Source organism: Mus caroli, unplaced genomic scaffold, assembly GCF_978045245.1.
Source record: "Mus caroli unplaced genomic scaffold, Mus_caroli_1 scaffold_6, whole genome shotgun sequence".
NCBI lineage: Eukaryota > Metazoa > Chordata > Mammalia > Rodentia > Muridae > Mus > Mus caroli.
Window position 1 is genome coordinate 46,994,607 of NW_028227261.1, and position 23,419 is coordinate 47,018,025.

General features: G+C 37.7%; 1 protein-coding gene and 1 non-coding gene across 7 annotated transcripts in view; both read right to left on the reverse strand.

Annotated features, from left to right (window-relative positions):
- Positions 1-23,419, reverse strand: part of Tut4 (terminal uridylyl transferase 4) — a 99,754-nt gene that overhangs the window by 63,005 nt on the left and 13,330 nt on the right. For all 6 annotated transcript variants that reach the window (XM_085839109.1, XM_021159720.3, XM_029476801.2 and 3 more), the window contains exons 2-6: positions 17,751-18,622; positions 13,246-13,409; positions 8,386-8,502; positions 3,006-3,183; positions 906-994 (exon numbers count right to left, since the gene is read on the reverse strand). In XM_085839109.1, coding sequence (XP_085695235.1) covers positions 906-994; positions 3,006-3,183; positions 8,386-8,502; positions 13,246-13,409; positions 17,751-18,531 — 1,329 coding nt within the window. In that variant the 5' untranslated portion in view covers positions 18,532-18,622. The remainder of the gene's footprint in view (positions 1-905; positions 995-3,005; positions 3,184-8,385; positions 8,503-13,245; positions 13,410-17,750; positions 18,623-23,419) is intronic.
- On the reverse strand, positions 22,001-22,128 carry LOC115031040 (small nucleolar RNA SNORA40). The gene has a single exon (XR_003836618.1). It is a non-coding gene; the product is annotated as a small nucleolar RNA SNORA40 (small nucleolar RNA).

Here is a 23,419-nt window from a genome sequence, read left to right on the forward strand (position 1 = left end):
CCAGGTTCTTAGAAATACCACTTTATGGCCTAATATGATGCTGCATTCCTATAATAGCAACATTCAAGAGGCAGAAGCATGAAGATCACTATAAATTCAAGGATTGAGTAGACTGGGGAACCCTGTCTCAAATAACCAAAAACAACTAAAAACTGCTTTTAGCCCTGTTTTTAAATTCAGGAAAACAAAAAGATCAAGTAATCTGTTTTTACTCAGCCAAGTTTTTTTGTTTGCTTCCAACCCCCAACCCTGAGACAGGGTTTCTCTTTGTAACAAAGCCCTGGCTGTCCTGTACTCACTTTGTAGACTAGGCTGGCCTCGAACCCACAGAGATCTGCCTGCCTCTACCTCCTGAGTGCTGGGATTAAAGGTATGTGCCTCCATTTCCAGTTTTATTTAGTCAGGTTTTAAACCCAGTTTTCTTTTTTTTTTTTTTTTTTTTTTAAAGATTTATTTATTTATTATATGTAAGTACACTGTAGCTGTCTTCAGACACTCCAGAAGAGGGCGTCAGATCTCGTTGTGGATGGTTGTGAGCCACCATGTGGTTGCTGGGATTTGAACTCTGGACCTTCGGAAGAGCAGTCGGGTGCTCTTACCCACTGAGCCATCTCACCAGCCCCCTAAACCCAGTTTTCTTGTTTCAATCTTTCTACTTTTCAGCACTGCTTACCAGAAGTACTAACTGGGAAACAAGCTCAAATACACTCTCCCTTTTACTACTTTTCTCTGTTGGCTTTTTTCCTCCCTTATTTGAAATGTAATAGTAACTTTTAAAAACTATTTAGTCTTCATGGTAATATTCCATGGCCAATGGTTTTTCTTTCCTCCTTTCCTTCTGTGAAAAGATAAACCATTAAAATTATCAAGTACTATAAAGAGAAGGCTCTTTTTCAATTACTTACCTTGGGAGGAAATTTTATATCTATATTAACATCACTGCTTTTCAGAGCAAACTTTGTCAGAGATGAACCATACAACCTCAGTGAACATTCTGAAATAAAGGAAAAAAACACAAAAGCATGAAGCTGCAAATAGGAGTATTAAAACAAAGCAAACCAAAACAAACAAAGCACTGGAAACCATAAAGATGGCTCAGCAGTGAGGAACACTTGCTACTCTTGTAGACAACCAGAGTTCAATTCTAGCACCCAATGGCAATTCACAACCATCTGTCACTCCAGTTCCAGAGCATGCAACACCTCTTCTAACCTAGAAGGCATTCTCACACACAGACTACTCATAAACTCATGCTAGCCCCCATACATAGACGTCAAAATGGATAAATAAAAACACATGGAAACTATATATTACTTCAATCCCATGTCTTTTAATTCTGGCATAAATGGTATCATAATAACAATTATGGGTACCAGAACAAAGAACAAGAGAAAAAACTACCATAAAAGTTTAACCTTTAAATTAAAATAGGTCATTTAGAAACAGTCTAAAAATATTCAGCAAACAAGTGTACTCATCTAGCAATGCTATTGTCACATAATGTATTCTATTAGATACTTACATAAGAACCAACTTTAAGGAAAGGATCAGACAGTCAATATAAACACTTTTTCAAATACAAAGTAACTCCAATTCAACTGATGCTGCAAACTTAAAACACAGAAAAACTTTGTGGCTATCAAGATCAACAGAAGCTACACATGTCTTTCTCAGATTACCTAGTGTGTTATTACGAAAAAAGGCATAATTTCAAAGAATCACATCACAGAACAAGTGAAAATAGCATGTGAAGAGGGTACTGACCAGGCAGAGTCAGTCTCTTAGAAAATTAACATTCATATTCAGTTGTATACTTTTCAAACTTAAAACTGTTCAAGCATCACTATATTATTAAAATCATAAAAATGTAAGTTCTGTTTTTAAAATAATATTGAATTACTTTTTAACAATTCTAATCAGTATTCAATGCATTATTTAAGTAGAAAAACATTAAAAAAAATAACAGGCCAGGCGGTAGTGGCGCATGCCTTTAATCCCAGCACTCGGGAGGCAGAGGCAGGCGGATTTCTGAGTTCGAGGCCAGCCTGGTCTACAGAGTGAGTTCCAGGACAGCCAGAGCTACAAAGAGAAATCCTGCTGCTCCCCACCCCCCAGAAAAAAAAATTTATTTAATGATATTAGAATGTCTATATTGAAAATAATTGAACAAAACACTAAAATTCACTCAAAAATCAATTGTACTCAGGGGCTGAAGATGGTTCATCAGTTAAGAACACTTGCTGATCTTACAGTGGATCCAAGTTCTGTTCCCAGAACTCCACCAAGAGGTGCCCAACCATCTGTAACTTAAGCTCTGAAGGATCTGACACCTTCTTCTGGCTGCTGAAGGCACCTGGCACATGTGTAGCAAACATATACACATACACATTTTTATAATCAATAGACCAAAGTAGAATATACCTGACCAGTAAGAAATTACCTATGTTTTGCATTTTAAAACCTTTTTCTCAAACTACAAAATTATGAAATTTTCTTTTTTTATTAAAAAGTGATACTTTAATAGAAGCAATTCCAAGAGAGTGAGATGGCAAAGGTGCTTGATGCCTAAGAATCAGAATCCATCCCAGACCACAAACAGCACAAGGAAATAATTACATTATTTTATTAAATTTTAAAATCTGCTTTATGGCAAATGTAGAAAGAGTTCAGTGGTTAAGAGTGTGGTCTGGTGCTGGAGAGATGGCTCAGCGGTTAAGAGCACCGACTGCTCTTCCAAAGGTCGTGAGTTCAAATCCCAGCAACCCAAGAACTTGTCCACTGATTTGACACTAACATGCCCACGAATAAGCACATAAGCATTCACATAAACAAACAAATAAAAAAAATTAGTGTACAAAAAGGTCATTCCTAACTCACTTAGATTCATCTACTCTTAAGAAGCAAAAAAAAAAAAAAAAGGAGGAATACATTGACTTTACCCTAATTCAAGAAGTAAAAGAATATTTTTGATTCTATGAATTAAATATATAAAATGAATCTGGTACCTGGTAAAAATGTCATTATAACCTTTGACATTTCCTCCACAATGTCCTGGCGGATTCTGAGGTCATCATCTGTTATTCCTTGTTCTTTTGCTAACTCAACAACTGCAACACTTAAAGCAGCCAAGTGAGCAGAGGAAGGAGATGGAAGAGACCGAAGTTCACTCTCTTCTTGTTTTTCCTGTTAGTATAATGTTTCACAATAATAACAGTTTCCACTTTAATATCCTTATACTTAAGAAAGGTTAGAAATAACAAATATTTACCTTCTGCACACGAGAAATAAAACATGCAGTAAGTAAGTGAACCAAAGAAAAACTGTTGCTTTTAGGACACAGGAATCAAAGGTACAGCAAGGGAGTTTACTAGTAAGGTTTTTTTTTAACGTTTTAATTTTTTTTAGATTATAATTACATCATTTTATTAAATTTTAAAATCTGCTTTACAGCAAATGTAGAAAGAGTTCAGTGTTTAGGAGTGTGGTCTGGGGCTGGAGAGATGGCTCAGAGGTTAAGAGCACCGACTGGTCTTCCAAAGGTCGTGAGTTCAAATCCCAGCAACCACATTATGGCTCACAACCATCCGTAATGAGATCTGATGCCCTCTTCTGGGGTGGCTGAAGACAGCTACAGTGTACTTATATATAATAAATGAATAAATCTTAAAAAAAAAAAAAAAAGTGTGGTCTGCAGCCAGGAGTGGTGGCACACACCTTTAATCCTAGCACTTGGGAGACAGAGGCAGATAGATTTCTATGTTTGAAGCCAGCCTTGTCTACAGAGTGAACTCCAAGATAATCAGCTCTACACAGAGAAATCTTGTCTTTAAAAAAAACAAAGAAAAAAAACAAAAATCAATAACAAATTTTGTGAAGGACCCCACTTCAGTTCCCAAGTACCCATATCAAGGGGCTCACAACTGCTTTTATAACTCAATCTCCTGACACCCTCTCCTGGACTCTGCTGGCTCCCATAGGCAGCACTCACACAAAAGTAAATAAATAAATGAATAAAATATCAAAAATAACAATTTTAAAAGAAAAATGTTTTAAAAATTGTTCTACTGTACTATGAAGTATAATAAATTCTGGAAAATCTATATCAAAACTAACACAAAGGCTGATGATTCTGTAGCAGCTCTTAGGTATAACAGAAAGTTATCAATCGTATCTACTCAATGCAGACTGTATCAAGTCAAATGATTGTAAGAGTACTCCCTAACACACACACACACACACACACATACACACACACACACACACACACACAGAATATTAGGTTTTACCACCAAACTATGAAAAAGTTTCTATGAGAATGCAGAGGACTATAACCCAGACAGATCAGGCAAGAGGACTCTCCCAGCAAAGTTATCTGAGCTGAGTCTTAGGCAATACATTAGGCGGGTTTTTGGTTTTTTGGAGACAGGGTTTCTCTGTGTAGCTCTGGCTGTCCTGGAGCTCACTCTGTAGACCAGGCTGGCCTCGAACTCAGAAATCTGCCTGCCTCTGCCTCCCAAGTGCTAGGATTAAGGGCTTGAGCCACCACACCTGGCATATTATATTTTTTTAAGAGAAAATTAAATAATATACCAATATACTTAGAAAAGTACTCTATTCAAATGTTTTTTGAGATATTAAAAAAATAATTTTGAAATTACAAGTTCTGAAGTAGAAAATTGGTAAGGATGTCTATGGTCTATACTTCTAAGCTTCATATCATGCCATTTCCTTCTAGTTCTTTCCTTCAATCTTACTGGATTCTTTCATATCCTTACACATGTCAACTCTTCTATAGAGATCTTTCATTATGATGTTTTAATGTCCCACATTACTGTTTTGCTTTTTAAACTGCTATTTTAAAGTTCAGCTCAAAGATCATTTTCCAGGTACACTTCCCTGTTCTAGATCAAGAAAAATTCCTTGTACATTTCCTTAGCACATTTCTCCCTCTAATAAGATGCACTATACCTAAACCCTTATTTACCAAGTACTAGGAACTCCAAGAACACAAACCATGATTATCATATTCACCACTATTTACATCTAGTAAGTGGACAATAAATATCAAGCGGGTATGTGAGACAAGGTAGAAAGACAAGAAAAATTACATGGACGCAGGAGATGAAAAGAGCTCCTCGTCCCAGAGTCCACACAATAAATGTTTGCCATGAAGGCTACAGACATGAAGACCTGATCTTGGGAAGGACTTCATTCCTGGCTAGACATTTTCTGAAAATCTCAAGAAAGAAATAAAGAGAAATTAACTTTAAGATTCCTAATAGGCTTTTATACCTTATCAATTTTAATCCTGTCAGGTACCCCACAGGAATCACCCTATAATCACATTTAGTTTCCACTAGCAACCTTTTGAAGACACAAAAGGTTCCGAAGACTCAAAACCCATTCAAATACTACATGTGACTGTTATAAGGATAATGAAATGCTGCTCTTTGAAAACTCCACACCAATAAACTTGGGTATGCCTTACTTCCTAAGGCCTCCTTTTTCTTAACCTAGGTGATTAAAATCTACATTAAGACACAATGCAGAAGCCGGCCAGGAATAGAGTGCATCTTTAATCCCAGCCCTTAGGAGGCAGAGGTATCTCTTTGAGTTCAAAGCCAGCCTAGTCTACAGAGGAAGTTTCAGGACAGCCAGAGTTACACAAAGAACTCCTGTCTAAAAAAAAGAAAAGTGTTTCTGAACATGGTGGTACACTCTCTAATCCTAGTTCTCAGGAAGGGAGTTAGGCCAGCCTCTTCAACATAACCACATAAACCCTGTCTCAAAGACTTTTAGGGGGAAAGGGATATGGCTTAGTGGGTAAAGGACCCTCCCACCAAATCCTAACTATCTGAGTTTAATCCCAGAATCCAATGTAGGACAAAACATATTCCTGAAAGTTGTCCTCTGTCCTCCGAATGTATACTATGGCATGTGTGCCCATGTGCACAAAATAAATTATAATAAAAGTTAAGGAATTCTCAAAATAAAGATGTCTTCGAGGGCTGGAAATAAAGATTGGTGAAAAAGTAGGAGGACCTGAGTTCAGCTTCCAACAACCATCTAAAAAGTCAGCTGTGGAGTCAATGATGAGAGAGGAAGAACAAGACTTCCTGGCCGGAAGCCTAGCTCCAGGTTCAGACCATATCTCAAAGGAATAAGGCAGACAGAGACTGACAGAGCAGGACTCCCAAAGTCTTCCCGTGACCTCAGTACAAGTCAGTTCATCAACACCCCCATAAATACATACAACAGTCTTTTAATAAATCCCAATTCTACTTCACACTGATTGTCCTGGAATTCCATTTTGAATTAAAGCCAAAGATCCAGTTTCCTTAAAAAATTAAGGGAACTCCTCATGCTACTGCAGGTGGCAGAATGGAGCTGTGCCTTCTCTCTGCTGCTGCTGTTCAGAAGATGGACAAACTAACTATACCTGAGAGATTTAATTTTATGAGTCTCTCCTTTTTTAAAAAAAGATTTACACAGATGGGACCTCATAAAATTCCAAAGCTTCTGTAAGGCAAAAGACACCATCAATAAGACCAAAAGGCCACCAACAGATTGGGAAAGGATCTTTATCTATCCTAAATCAGATAGGGGACTAATATCCAATATATATAAAGAACTCAAGAAGGTGGACTCCAGAAAATCAAATAACCCCATTAAAAAATGGGGTGCAGAGCTTAACAAAGAATTCTCACCTGAGGAATACTGAATGGCTGAGAAGCACCTGAAAAAATGTTCAACATCATTAATCATCAGGGAAATGCAAATCAAAACAACCCTGAGATTCCACCTCACACCAGTCAGAATGGCTAAGATCAAAAACTCAGGTGACAGCAGATGCTGGCGAGGATGTGGAGAAAGAGGAACACTCCTACATTGTTGGTGGGATTGCAAGCTTGTACAACCACTCTGGAAATCAGTCTGGCAGTTCCTCAGAAAATTGGACATAGTACTACGGGAGGATCCAGCAATACCTCTCCTGGGCATATATCCAGAAGATGTTCCAACTGGTAAGAAGGACACATGCTCCACTATGTTCATAGCAGCCTTAATTATAATAGCCAGAAGATGGAAAGAACCCAGATGCCCCTCAACAGAGGAATGGATATAGAAAATGTGGTACATTTACACAATGGAGTACTACTCAGCTCTTAAAAAGAATGAATTTATGAAATTCCTAGGCAAATGGATGGACCTGGAGGGCATCATCCTGAGTGAGGTAACCCAATCACAAAAGAACTCACATGATATATATACTCACTGATAAGTGGATATTAGCCCAGATACTTAGAATACCCAAGATATAAGATACAATTTGTGAAACTCATGAAACTCAAGAAGAACGAAGACCAAAGTGTGGACACTGTGCCCCTTCTTAGAATTGGGAACAAAACACCCATGGAAGGAGTTACAGAGACAAAGTTTGGAGCTGAGACGAAAGGACGGACCATCTAGAGACTGCCATATCCGAGGATCCATCCCATAATCAGCCTCCAAACGCTGACACCATTGCATACACTAGCAAGATTTTGCTGAAAGGACCCTGATATAGCGGTCTCTTGTGAGACTATGCCGGGGCCTAGCAAACACAGAAGTGGATACTCACAGTCAGCTATTGGATGGATCACAGGGCCCCCAGTGGAGGAGCTAGAGAAAGCACCCAAGGAGCTAAAGGGGTCTGCAACCCTATAGGTGAACAACAATATGAATTAACCAGTACCCCCCGAGGCTCCTGTTTCTAGCTGCATATGTATCAGAAGATGTCCTAATCGGCTATCAGTGGAAAGAGAGGCCCATTGGTCGTGCAAACTTTATATGCCTCAGTATAGGGGAACGCCAGGGCCAAGAAGTGGGAGTGGGTTGGTAGGGGAGTGGGTGGGGGAGGGTATGGGGGACTTTTGGGATAGCACTGGACATGTAAATGAAGAAAATACCTAATTAAAAAAATAAAAATAAAGCTACCATGTCCTTTTAAAAAAGATTTACTTATTTACTTATTTTATGCATATGAGTACACTGTAGCTGTCTTCAGACACAACAGAAGAGGGCATCAGATCTCATTACAGATGGTTGTGAGCCACCATGTTGCTGCTGAGAATTGAACTCAGGACCTCTGGAAGAGCAGTCAGTGCTCTTAACCTCCGAGTCATCTCTCCGGCCCCAGTTCAGCTATCTTTAGCATGATTAAACTGGAACCTAGAAGGTTCGTTCTAACCACAGGAGATAAATTAATCACAGCTTTCAAGGCTATCGCTTTAGTTATTGATATAAGACTCAAAGCATGCTTCTTTATTAGGTTCATAGGTGGAAAATTGCCTAGTATGCTTTTACAATTCAAATACTAAATAAAGAACATTTTTAAAAGTAACTTACCAAAATATTTTTCTTATGTCGTTTTTCTTTTATATGTTTATGTGCTCCTTGGATGTTTTCAATGTGAATTAAGCAAAGTTTGCATAGATAACGGCAATTGGTATATTCTGGTGACCGCTGAAGAAACAAGTTTAAAAACACACCTTTTCAGTAATCCAAGAAGTGATAGATTAGATAAGTGAACAATGTGATTATATAACTGTAAGAGACTGGAAAGGCACTGAGGAGCTGCTATGAAGCTCAGTGGTAGAACACATGCCTAGCATGTGCTAGGACTTCAGGTTAGACACCCACTAGCACCACAAGAAAGAAACCAAGTAAGCACTGCAAGAACACTGATGTTTAATAAGCAGTCAGAACTAATATACTCAAGATAATTAACGTTTTCAAGATAGTCATTATAGAATATCAAATACTAACTTCAAACTGTAGCACAAAAATGCTAAATAGGCTTACTACTACTTATCTAATATCATCTTGCTCCTTAAATCTTATTCCAATGTTGTCCTCAAAATCAATTTCAAACTTAATTTTTGGTCTTTATGAGTACTCTGAAAAATAAAATATACCCTTATGTTGAGATATGAAATGAATGGATCACATTATTGAAGACAATTTCCAAGACTGAGTTCTAAAAATGTTCCAATCAATCACAGTATCATGAGAATAAACTGATATTCTCTTTAGGTAAATGCTCTGAAAGAACAACAATTTGGGCACGTTAAAATACAAGTCACAATGCCTCCATGAGATCCAGCTGTAAGGCATTTTCTCAATTAGTGATCAAGGGGGAAAGGCCCCTTGTGGGTGAGACCATCTCTGGGCTGGTAGTCATGGTTCTTTAAGAGAGCAGGCTGAGCAAGCCAGGGGAAGCAAGCCAGTAAAGAACATCCCTCCATGGCCTCTGCATCACCTCCTGTTCCCTGCCCTGCTTGAGTTCCAGTCCTGACTTCCCTGGTGATGAACAGCAGTATGGAAGTGTAAGTCAAATAAACCCTTTCCTCACCCAGCCCCCCCCAAAAAAACTACAAGTCACGGAACTTCACTCATAATTTTGTTTTCTCAAAATAATAAAATAAGTGGTAGAAGGTATCAGACACTATGCCAAATCCTTCATATATAATTGTCATTTTAATTCTTAATAATCCAGTAAGATTAATATTTTTATTTTATAGATATAAAAACTATGAAGCTTGGAACTTCACACCAATTCAATAGTACTGAAGACATAATGAATTTCAGTTCATATGTATCTTAAGTCCAAAGTCAACACTCCTTTACAGTAAAAATAACACCTATATGCATTAAATAAAAAGAAAGCTTTAAAATGCTAATTTTGTATCACTGTTTCTATTGTCTTACATTAAAATTTCAGCAATATTTAGCATTTTATTTCAGATTAATCTTCAATATTCAATGGAATGCCTGACAAAAGGGTTTTCTCATCTGGAAATATATATTATTTTTGGAGGGGACGGAAATAAAGATTTATTTATTTATTTTATGCACAAGTTACACTGTAGCTGTCTTCAGACACACCAGAAGAGGGCATCAGATCCCATTACAGATGGTTATGAGCCACCATGTGGTTGCAGGGAATTGAACTCAGAACCTCTGGAAGAGCAGTCTGGAACAGCACTGAGTCATCTCTCTAGCCCTATATATTCTTTTTAAAAAGATTTTATTTATTCATATTCCATGTATGTAAGAATTTGGCTTAAAAGTATTTAAGTGCACTGCATGTATATGATGGCCCCAGAAGATAGTGTCAAGATCGATCCTCTTAACTGAAATTACAGAGACACTGTGAACCACAACGTGGTACTAAGAATTGAACTCAGGTCCTCTGTCAGAATAGCAAATGCTCTTAAAACACTAAGCCATCTCTACAGCCTCAATAAATGATATCCTTTAATAAGAAACCTGCATCAAATTTAGAAACAGTCCTACCATAGACTACTAGAAACAAACTCAACATTTATAAAGCATTATTAATTTTTAAGACTGTTAAGTTTCTCTATTTTACTGACAAGGATTTAAACCTCAAGTATTAAACTATTTCCCTGAGGCAATAGCGAATAAATATACAGCTCTAATCTTTATTTTAAAAGAACCATTTGTTTTCTAAGAACAGGAATGAAAGACTGATTCCGAGTCATTAGCATACTGCAAATAACCCAGAAAAGAGGTAACAAAAGTGGCAGAGTAATAAAGAGCTTAATTTGGGAAGTGAAAACATATACACCTAATACCTAACAAAGCCATAAAGTACTGATGAGATCACTGAGGGAGTCGTGAAATCTGTGATTAAAATGCTAGTGGACAGACCATGTCTAGATTCTTTTAGTGGGGCGGGAGAAACCCAACTTCAGACAAGAACACTGAGTAAAAAGGAAGAATACTAGGATGGTATTTCATTTTGGAATAAATATCACAGAGGCCTACTTCTATGTCTATGTTTATGTAACAAAAAACAATTTTAAGTGAATATAGACTAGCTAATCTTTATACTATATTTTATGTCAAAAACTTCACTTACATTATCCTATCTAACACAACAGTTCTATGAGCTAGGTGGTATGTATATATGTTCACACACATGTGTACTTGGGGAACCTCAGCTATTACTCCTCTCCTTCTATCTTGTTTGAGGCAGGGTCTGTTATTCACTATCATGTCTACTAAGCTAGCTGATTCGTGAGCTTCTAGATATTCTACTGTTCTCGTCAGCTGAGAATACATATACTACCACATCTAGTTTAATATGAATTTAGCAGATCTAAACTCTATCCTTATGCTAGTGTGGTAGTCACTTTATCCACTGAGCCATGATCCTGGTCCTAAGAAGGTGATGAAGAAACTATTAAGTTAAATAGGGGCTAGAGAGATGACTCACAGATTAAGAGCACTGTCTGCTCTTCAGAAGACCCAGGTTTGATTCCCAACATGCACATGGCAGCTCACAACTATCTTTCTTTACTCCAGTTCCAGGGGGTCTGATACCCTCTCCCAGACTCTGCAGGCACCAGGCATCTACATGATGCACACACACACAGATGCAGACAAAACACCTATGATACACTTTAAGTAAAAAGAAAGGGGGAAAAAAAATCCTTTAAAAAGGGTTAAATAGCATATTGTTTCCTACCAGTAAGTGACAGTGGTAAACCAGATGACTCCAAAATCCACCTGCTTTATTAATATGCATGCTAACTCTAATTATGGACCAACTGTTATACAGTAATAAATAAAATACAAAATGGGACAAGTGTTCTCACAAGGATTTCTTTCATCAATCTAGGTATTTTGTTTTTCTAAACTATATAAAATCATACTATTACTTGCATTCCTTTGAGAATAATGTCCTACCTTTTGTATACATATTTATAAACTTAAGTACATATTTCTCTGCAATTTGATTTTTGATTTTTCAATATCTAGTGGTGTTTTTATTGCTTAACCTATGAATGTGTTTCCAGGTTAAAAAATTAATTAGCACTACACATGTTTAAAAAAAAGTTTCTTATTTCTAGTATTCAGTAAAAGGAGAAAAAGAATTTAACAATATGTATAATAATATAAACTAGTATTTAATAATTTATTTTCATCCATCTGAATAACTGAATAAATTGTGGGGGGGGACGACTAAATCTAATGTCTTTTGCTTGCTAGGCAAATGCTTTGCTAATGAACTATATTTAAAGCTAGACTTTTAACTTCTAATGGAAAGTAACAGCCATTTTTACTCGATATACACCTGATGTCTGGCACAGCTGTGCCGTATAACAAGCACTCCATATTTACTAAGTGAAGGAATAAATAATCAGTCAGCAGCTTATTTTAAATCAACCCAAGTAGCATTTTAGTAAATATTTTAAGCTTTGAAAAATAGTAAACATAGGGAATGAAGAGATGAGTCAATAGTTGAGTGTATACTGCTCTTCCAGAGGACCCAAGTTAGTTCCCAGACTCCATAAGGCATCCCACAGCCATGTGTAACTCTGGCTCCATCTGATGCCCTCTTCTGGCTTCCAAGGGAACCTACACTCACATGCACATATCCCATACAAATAATATACACATACATATAATTAGAAATTTAAATAAATATTTTTTAAAAATAAGAAAAACAGTAAATACTAGAAAGGCATGACCATTCGTTCATACAATCACAACATTTAGGAACCTTTATGAGGTACAGCCTAGGCTACAGTCATAAAAGGCAAACAATAGGGAATGGAAGGGAAGGAAAATGCATAGGAAAAGGAGAAGCAGAAATAAGGAAAATAAAAGAAAAGGAAAGGGGAAAAGAAAGATAACAGTAAATATTTTAAGCAAGCCAAATGGTCTCCAGTCAACTTTGCCATCACAGCACAGAAGCAGCCATAGATAATATATTAAAAAAATGAGTATGGCTGTGTCCCACTAACTATTTACAAAAAAAGGAAGTAAAATATATCTCCATATTCAAACAAAACCAAGAGATAGATCATAGTTTGTTAATGCCTACAATAAATAAAAGTCAACTTATGCCAGGCTTGATGGCCCACCTTTAATCTCAGCAATCAGGAGGCAGAAGTAAGTAGATCTCTGAGCTCACAGCCCACCTGGTCTACATAGTGAGTTCCAGACCAGCCAAGACTACACAATAAGACTGTTTCTCAAAAAAAGCAAAAAACCAACAAGCAAAAAAGAGGTGATTTTACAAGTACATTGGCTGACTGGGGGTGGAGTGTTGCCTAAGAGACCAGAATACTATGAGTCTCATCAATAAAAGTGATACAAAGTGTTAAGTGTCACACTCTAGAAAAAGTCATAAAGCATATATTTCCCCTCAGTAACTAACATAGCATAGCATACTTTTTCAAGTCGAAAGATGTGATCTCTTTCTAGACGTTCTTCTGCTTGTTTCAAGCCTAGCCTCTGCTCAGGTGTCAAAGCAGATTCATCTATCACAGTGGCATTTTCTAAATAGTCCATCTCAGAAGAATTTTCTTTGTTAGATTCCTCACTCTTCATTTTACCTACAAAAGAAGCAATCAGTTATCATCATTAAAAATGATAAAACAATAAACATTTAACTATGGGGGTAAACTCTGTATACATTACTTTGTTGTACAAGCTGTTAGTTTATGTTAAATAAGATATATGCATGGTAAGCTCATGAGATGGCTGAGAAGACTTGGCCAGGCCACTAAGCCTGATGACCTAAATTCAATCCCCAGAATTCATATCCACATATGTACACCATGTGCACACCCATACATAAAATAAATGAATAAATGTAATCCTTTTAAAAAGCAGTGCTAGCCAAGTGGTGGTGGTAAACACCTTTAATCCCAAATACTCAAGAGGCAGAAAGAGATCCTCAGGAGCTCGAGGCCAGCCTGGTCTTCAGAGCAAGTTCCAGGACATCTAGCTCTACACAGAGAAATCCTGTCTTAAAAAGAAACAAAAACAAAAACAAAAAAAAGGAATACTAAGGGACTAAAGAGATGGATGGCTGAGCAATTAAGTACATTGGTGGTAGGCAAGCATGATAATATCCTCCCCCCCCACCCCCCCACTCTCAGCACTGGGTAGGCAGAGACAGACAGATCTCTCTAACTTCAAAGCCAATTTGGTCTACACAGTGAATCACACAACAGCCAGAGCTACATAGAGAGACCCTGTCAAGGAAAAAAAATAAAAGAAAAATAACATAAAATAAAAGCAGCACTGGCTGCTTTTCAAGGTTCTATTTCTAGCACCTACATGACAGCTTAAAACTGTCTGTAACTCCAGTCCTAGGGATCTAATGCCTTCTTCTGGCCTCCATTAACACCAAGCCAACCAGGTCTACAGCAAATTCTAAGGGATCCAAGGCTACAAAGCGAGACCCTACATCAAATATAGGGTATATACTAGTCTTCCAGAGAAGCAGATTTTGACTCCCAATACCCACACCACCTATAATACCAGCTCTAAGAGATCAAAGGTCTCTGGCTTCCTTAGACACCCACACTCAGATGCACATACCAACATATAGACATATACACAATTACAAATAAAATAGGGGTGGAAAAATAGTTCAGTGCTTAAGAGCACTTAAAGCTCTTATAGAAAACCCAGGTTTGATTACTAGCACCCATACCAGGTAACTCAATTTCCAAAGAATCTGATGCTCCACAGATACCTATCTGCACAGAGTGCACAAAAACTCAGGCAGCACATATAAATATACTGAATAAATAAATCTGTGAAAAATAAAGTATCTTTTTAAAAAAAGATTTATTTTATTTTTCTGTCTTCAGACACACCAGAAGACATGAGATCCCATTAGAGATGGTTGAGAGCCACCATGTGGTTGCTGGGAATTGAACTCAGCCCCCATAAAGTTATCTTTTTTAAAAGTATGAAATTATTTCCTTTTTTTAGAATCAACATTAAAATAGCAACTAGTAAACTGACCCAAACTATGCACCACAGATCACTGTGGTGGCTTGAATGAGTACAGAGTTGAGTATTTGGTAACCAGGGAGTGGCACTATTTGAAAGGACTGAGTGGTGTGACCTTGTTGGAGGATGTATGCCACTAGGTGAGCTTTTTTGAGGTTTTAAAAATCTTATTCCAAGCACAGTCTTCTCTCTCTTCTCCTGCTTCCTGCAGATCCAGATGTCCAACTCTCAGCTACTTCTCCAGCACCAAAACCTGTCTGTGTGCCACCTTGCCCCCACCATGACAATGGACTAAACCTCTGACACTGTAAGCAAACCCAATTAAATACAGACCATTATCTGTAACCTACTAGAAATGAAAAGGTAGCTATTTCTGAGTGTGTGTGTTTGTGTGTGTGTGTGTGTGCATGTGTGAATATATATATATATATTGAGGGTGGGGGAAATATGTGCAAGTCAGAGGACAATTTTCAGGGAGTCAGTTCTTTCCCTTCTATCATGTGGGTTCCAGAAACCAAACTCGGGTCATCAGACTTAATGGCAAGTGCCTTCAACTGCTGAGACAACTCACCAGTCTTATTTCTGAACTCTTTACCAACATTTTACAAACTATATTAAGACATTTGTAAAAGAAAAAAAAATTGAGAAGGGTGCTAGCAATCAACTCCAGGGCTTTATGCATCCTAGGCAACTGTTCTACTCGGTGAGTTAAAGTCCAGACCCAGTTTATTTTTATTTTTACATCAATTTTATTCTCCAGTGATAAAAACAACTGCCTCTCGCAAATTACTGATTTAATCAAAACAAAATAAGAGTACCTCCCACAGAGAAAGAGAAAGAGAGAGAGAGAGAGAGAGAGAGAGAGAGAGAGCGAGCGCTGAGCATCCTACCATTTGGAATGTAGAGATACGATGAGGTCATCTTTGGCTACCCAGCAATTTCTGGCTAGCCTAAGCTACATAACTCTGATAAACCAGAGGGGAGCAGAGGAGAGTAGGAAGAAAGTATGCATATACTTAGATAATTAATTGAAAGTAAAAACAAAGCTTAAAAGTGGTGGTTCATGCTTACAGGTAAGCCTGGCTGGCCTGGAACCTTTTATGTAAATCAGGATGGCCTCAAACTCACAGAGATCCACCTTCCTCTTTCTCCTTAGTGTTAGTACTGATATTATAAAAAGAATGGCCACCAAAGCCAGCCAAAACATCTTGAAACAGAAGTAAAACTCGGATGTGGCGACCATGACTATAATCTCAGCACCAAGGTGATCAAGGGCAGCCTGGTACAGTACATCACAGAAGGACACTCTTTAAAAAAAAATCTCAATCTCCCTCTCTCTTTCTCTCTTTCTCTCTCTCTCTCTCTCTCTCTCTCTCTCTCTCTCTCTCTCTCTCTCTCTTTCACACACACACACACACACACACACACACACACAAACAGAGGATCCCAATGTATTAAAAAAAAAAATTACAGTAATAGTTCAAGTAAATTTTAACAGTTTAAATCTCCCCCCCAGGCAGGGTTTATCTGTATAGCCCTGGCTGTCCTGGAACTTATTCTGTAGACCAGGCTGGCCTCGAACTCAGAAATTCACCTGCCTCTGCCTCTCAAGTGCTGGGATTAAAGGTGTGTGTCACCACTGCCCGGCTAACAGTTTAAATCTTAATCTCTGCTTCTACTTTAACTCCTGAACAAAAATTCTGGTGTACTGAGCCAAAAAGATTTTAAAAGACAAATAAAATAGAAAACTTTATATAGAACTATCTTTGACCTCTTAAAAGTCTCTCAAAATCACACACAATGTTCTTTATAACCTAAAAGACTCATTTTCCAAAAGAGGCCCTGAAAGCTGATATTGTATCACACCCTCAAATTCCTGCTCTAATCAATATTGAATCACATTTATAATCAGTCTCACACTTAACAAAATTAAATCATGTACTTTCTCAAGTTTTTAACCACTGAAAATTAGTTTTATATTATACCATCAAACAGGAAACGACCTTGAGACCTAGAGTTGGGTTTCTTTCCATTTTCCACTGTGAACACAAAACTGGACTACAAATAGGAACCATATACTTACACACACACACATACATATGAATAAGAATATATTACTAAGATTATGTTTTTAAAGACTGGAGAACAGGGTACAGCAGTGAGGTCATGTAACCCCAGCATTTCAGAGATGTCTGAAGGGCTGGCAAGATGGCTCAGCGAGTCAGAGCACTGACTGCTCTTCCAAAGGTCCTGAGTTCAAATCCCAGCAACCACATGGTGGCTCACAATCAGACATGTCTGAAATAGTAGGATTCTTAAGAATTCAAGGCTAGGGCTAGAGGGATGGCTCAGCAGTTAAAAGCATATGCTGTTCTTACAGGAGTCAGGTACAAGTCCTAGCACCCATACCAAGTGATCCAAAACCATCTGTAACTTTAGATCCAGGAGATTCAATACTATTGGCCTCTGAATGCACATGTAAAACACACACACACATACACGCCTATACACATATATGTACATAATTAATAATAAATTTAAAAGTTTAAAAAGAGTTCTAGGCCAGTTTGAATTACATAGTTCAAGGCCAGTCTGTAATATACAATGAGACCATCTTTTAAAAAATCTAAATAGTGTAGAAGGCCTAAGATGTAACACACATCCTTGTCCAGACAAGGATAAGAGACCCCTAATATCAGTAAGTAGAGTACTCAGAAACACCCACTAAACTCATTATGTACATATCCTATAACTAAGACCCATGCATACACACAGATAATAATAAAGGTTTTGCTTGTTTTCAATTTTTTGTAATTAAAGCGCTAAACCAGGAAAAAAAAAAAAAAAAAAACAAACAGAACATTAATTCAGAAAAAATCCTGCCCAAAATGGAGCTTGTGGAAATTACTATGTGTATTTATACTTACTCAATTCATCTGCTGTATCTTCAATCCCTGAAGCACTGTCATCAGAATCAGCAACATTATCTGTCTGAGTCTGCTGCTTCTGAGATAGTGAGGAGTTTTCCAGAGCTGACTTTTCTCCCTGGAGAGCTTCACTCTTCCTTTTATCCATAGAAACAAAGGAGCTTGTAAGTTTCTTCCCAGTCTGTTGTGATTCTGTCTGTTTCACATTTTCTTTCAATAGTAAACTGGGCACATTTTCTGGCTCTAAAGGTGATCTGGGTGTCTTTTGTAATTTCATCTGAGAAGTGGGTGTGTTTTCTTCTTTTCTCTGTGAATTAAGTGCTTTTTCTGTTGTTGTTGCTGCTGCTGTTGTACAGGGCGCTTTTTCAGCTTTTACTGGTAAATTTGGAGACTTTGGTACTTTTTCTGCTTTTGCCTGTAAACTAGGTGCCTTTTCTAATTTTGTCTGTGAAGATCCCTTCTGGGCTTTCATGGGTGAATTTGGTAATTTTTTCACTTTGCAATGACTTTGATCTCGAAGTACTAACCCCAAATCTTTAGGGCCTGGAACACTGGCAGCATTTACTTTACATGATTTAGCTTCTGTTTTTTCTATACAAATATCATTTTGCTTGGTTTTTTTACTACTGTTTCTATTCAGAGAGCTGGTCCCAATTTCTGACTTATCATTTCTAGGCTTCAAGGTTTGATTAGATATAATTTTAACTGCTTTGCTTTCTTCACAAATAATATTCTTCTTTGGTTCATGATTTTCGTTTTTAGAAGTCTTAGGCTCTTCCATTATTTGAAAATCTGACTCTTTCCAATCTGACGTTGTAAAATAGCAGGGCTCAGGTGTATGAACTGCTCCAAATCTACTTTAGGCAAGCAAACTATAGGATTTAAAAATAAAAATCTGTTATTTAAATGCAAAAACATGTTTACTTATTAGGCATTTTTTTTTAAACTTTAAAATGTGTTCTTGAAACTAAATAAACATTCTTCAGAAAGTATATGAAAAGGGTTTAAATATTCATTTATCAAAAGGCAGAGGCAGGCAGATCTCTCTGAGTTCCAGGCCTGCCTGGTCTACATAACTAGTTCAAGGCCACCTAAAACTATAAAAGACAACAAAACATCCACAACAACAACAAAAATAAGCTTTTTATAAAAACAAAGTTGTTGTATATTACCTCATAAGAATTTCTAACAGAAAGATAAAACCTGAAATAATATGCCTCTATCATTGCAAGGAAATAAAAAACTGAAGAGCTGCAGAATTTCAATCTTTATGCACCATAAGTAAAGTCCTACAGTGACTAATGTGCAAGGGGGGATCCCCAGGGGGGCCACCCTTTTCAGAGGAGAATAGGAGGAGGAAATGGGGGAGAAACTCTAAGAGGGGGAACCGGGAGGAGAGAGGGATCTGATATTGATATAAAGTGAATAAGTAAATTAATTTTTAAAAAAAGTTATAGTATCTTCTGGTTAAATAAAGTCTTGCACCTGCATGATTTCCTACCAAAAAGGCCTATTTATACCATAACCTACTTCAAACTGGAGTCTCTAAACATGAGAAATATAAACAAATTCAAGTAAATAAACTTTTAAATTCCGTTATTATATATTTACTTAAACCCACAGAATGAACACTCTCAAGTACAAATGTTGCTTGAAACTAAGGGTTTTGCAGGATGACATTGTTGGTGTAGAGTCATCAGTTGTAATAAATTTACCACTGTAGTGCCAAGTTTAGATGGTAGGCTACATACATGGAAGGACAAGAATTAAAGTGGGAACTCTATATTCTGCCCAATTTTGCTGTGAATCCAAGAAAGTGACAGTAAAAGAGACATTAAAATTAATCAGTCTACTTTTCTCTAAAATAAAATTAATAGAAACAATTATACTGATGAAGAAACATCAAATTTATGGACTATACACGTGGTAAAAAAAATGCTGCATTCTGTTGAGGTATTTATATACCAGAAATAACATATATTACATATTATAGAAACTGGGTTTTTTAACCTTATGCCAAAAAAACTAGAATCTTCTACCAACAAAAACAAATTCTCTGGAATTAAAGTATATTACTTTCTTTGATTTTTATTAGATAATATTACTCAATTGTAAATCAAAGCAATCAAGTCTAATCATATAAACACTCATTACATAAACACAAAAGTATTACCTGAAACAAAAAGCTCAGAACATAAGTCAATTTACTTGCAACTGTAATATATGCAAAACTATACACACAAAAAGAAATCTTATGTCTATGTATGTCTGCATCTCATTCAGGTGGAATCATAATTTGTAATTCTAATTTGCAGGAAAGTTCTCTATACATACTGTTTTAATTTCAGCCTAGATTACTATTATCTTCATTTAGTTTTTTATTTTAAAGTCAAGTTTTTCTTTAAGAAACTTCACCTGTAATTAATTAATTCACTGTCTACTGGGGAGGCTTAAGTTCAAGAATTCTCAATAAAGCCCATTCTCAAACAAGTGATGCTTGATCCAGTTGTACTATCAATACCCATAATTCACTTACTCTTTTATCACTGTAGGAATCAAGGATAAACATAATCAAGATCTTTGGCATCTAATTTCTTCTAACAATTTATTTTAGAAACCACTTTAGAATGGATTGCTTCTCAGTTATTGGCACCTCATACTTCTCTTACCACTCCTGGGCATATACTCAAAAGATGCTACAACACATAACAAGGACACATGCTCCTCTATGTTCATAGCAGCATTACTTATAATAGCCAGAAGCCAGAAACAACCCAGATGTCCCTCAACAGAGGAATGGATACAGAAAATGTGGTACATTTACACAATAGAGTACTACTCAGCTATTAAAAACAATGACTTCATAAAATTTGCAGGCAAATGGATGGAACTAGAAAATATCATCCTGAGTGAGGTAACCCAATCACAAAAGAACACACGTGGTATGTACTTAGTAAGTGGATATTTGGGGAAAAAAAGCTTCGAATACCCACAATACAACTCACAGACCATATGAGGCTCAAGAAGAAGGAAGACCAAAATGTGAATGCTTCAGTCCTACTTAGAAGGGGGAACAAAATAATCATGGAAGGTAGAGGGAGGAAGGAACCTGAAAGGGACAGGGGAGGGGGAGGGAAAAGGGGAGCAGGATAAGGTGTGGGAGGAGATGGGGAGAAGCAAGGAGGGTAAGGAAATTGAAAGGAGGAATGTAGCAGGGGAGGATGGGGAACTAAGGGTAGCTACTAGAAAAGTCCCAGATGCCAAGAAAGCAAGAGGTTCCCAGGACTCAACAGGGATGGCATAAGCTGAAATACCCAACAAAGGGGAGAGACAACGTGTAGAGACCATAATCCAGAGGTTAGGCATGGCCCCTGGTTGAGGGATGGGGCCACCTACCCACCTCAAAAATACTAACACAAAATTGTTCCTGCCTAAAGGAAATGCAGGGACAAAGAGTGGAGCAGAGACTGAAGGAAAGGTCATCCAGAGATTGCCCCACCTAGGGATCCATGCTATCTGCAGACACCAAACCTAGACACTACTGCTGATGCCAAGAAACACTTGCTGACAGGAGTCTGGTATGGCTGTCCCGAGAGGCTCTGTCAGAGCTTGACCAATACAGATGTGGATGCTTGAAGCCAACCATCAAACTGAGCATGGAGACGGCAATGGAGAAGTTAGGGGAAGGAAGGACTGAAGGAGTTGAAGGGGTTGGTAACCCCATAGGAAGAACACAATCAATCAATTAGACCTTCCAAAGCTCCCAGGGACTAAATCACAAACCAAAGAGCACACAGAGGGAACCATGGCTCCAGCTGCTTATGTAGCAGAGGATTGCCTTATCTGGGATCAATGGGAGGGGAGGCCTTGGTACTGTGGAAACTCGATGCCCCAATATAGGGGAATGCTAGGCGGGGATGGGGGTTGGGGGGAGCTCCCTCATAGAAGCAGTGGGGAGGGCAAATGGGATAGGGGGTTTGCAGAGGGGAAACCAGAAAGGGGGATAACATTTGAAATGTAAAAAAAAATAATCAATTAAAAAATAATAATTAAAAAAAAAGGAAAAAAGAAAAGTTAAGATTATGCTCCTTTCTATAATATCACATTCAGGAACACTATGGCTCTGTAGAATCTGCCAATACAACACTGAAATAAATGAACATCCATTCACAATAAGACAAGTATCTTCAACTCCTTAACTCATGTTCAAGACAAGCCTCGTTATCACCACCATTATCATTTACAGCTGTTATACTCCTTCTTAAACATATCAAAACTCATACTATAGAATGAGTTACTGGTTGCAAAAGATGATTCATTTTTGCACCTGTCTTTCATGCCTTTTATGTCTACCAGTTGAACAAAAAACCCACCTACCTTTGTTTTTTTACAAGTATTAGGTTTTGAGACCAAAGAGATGTCTTACTGTTAAGAGCACTGGCTACATGGGCATGGTAGCATACACCTCTAATCCCAGCACTGGAGGTAGAGGCAGGTGAAGCTCTGTGAGTTCGAGGCCAGTGAGTTCCAGGACAGTCAGAGCAAAACACTCATATACAGAAAATAAAAATAAATACATCTTAAATATATTTATTATTTGTGTTTGGGGAGGCATGACATAGTATACTGGTAGAAGTCAGGGACAACTCTATGAAGTCAAGTCTTTCTCTTCCTCTTTCTCTTCAGGTGGATTCCAGGGATCAAACTCAGATCAGCAAGTCCCTCTAAGCCATCTCACAGGTGTATATTAACTCTATTTTAATATTTTCTGGTAAAATCTATAACAATTTACAACTATAAAAAATGTTTTTGCGCCATGTGGTGGTGATGGCCATGGTGCAGAAATTCTAGCACTCGAGGAAGAGGCAGCTGGACCTCTATATTCAAGGCCAGTTAGGTCTACAAAGAAAACGGATCGAAAAACAAAAACAAAACAAAACAAAAAGTTTCCACCCAGGGATTTTGTGGTTTTGTATTTAATAATAAACACATTTTGCTTTTCCTATTCTTGATGTTCTATACAACTGTTAAAAGGGTTGCCAAAGCCGGGCATGGTGGTGCACGCCTTTAATCCCAGCACTCGGGAGGCAGAGGCAGGCGGATTTCTGAGTTCGAGGCCAGCCTGGTCTACAGAGTGAGTTCCAGGACAGCCAGGGCTACACAGAGAAACCCTGTCTCGGAAAAAAAATAATTAAATAAATAAAAAAGGGTTGCCAAGAGCTAGAGAGATGACTCAGAGGTTAAGAGAATGTACTGCCCTTGCAGAGGACCAAACTATAATTGCCAGAAACTAAGTCATGTGGTTCACAGTAAATCCCCATGCCAGTGGATCCAACAGCTCTGGCCTCCATGGGCCCCAGCACTCACATGCACATATTCACCCAATACACAAAAAAATGTTTTTGAAGGGCTGGTGAGATGGCTCAGTGGGTAAGAGCACCCGACTGCTCTTCCGAAGGTCCAGAGTTCAAATCCCAGCAACCACATGGCGGCTCACAACCACCCAAAATGAGATCTGACACCCTCTTCTGGTGTGTCTGAAGACAGCTACAGTGTACTTACATATAATAAATAAATAAATCTTAAAAAAAAATCAGCTTCTTTAAAAAAAAAATGTTTTTGAAGTTCCTTAGATAAATGGCTCTTCCTAAATTCCTACAGAAACAGAC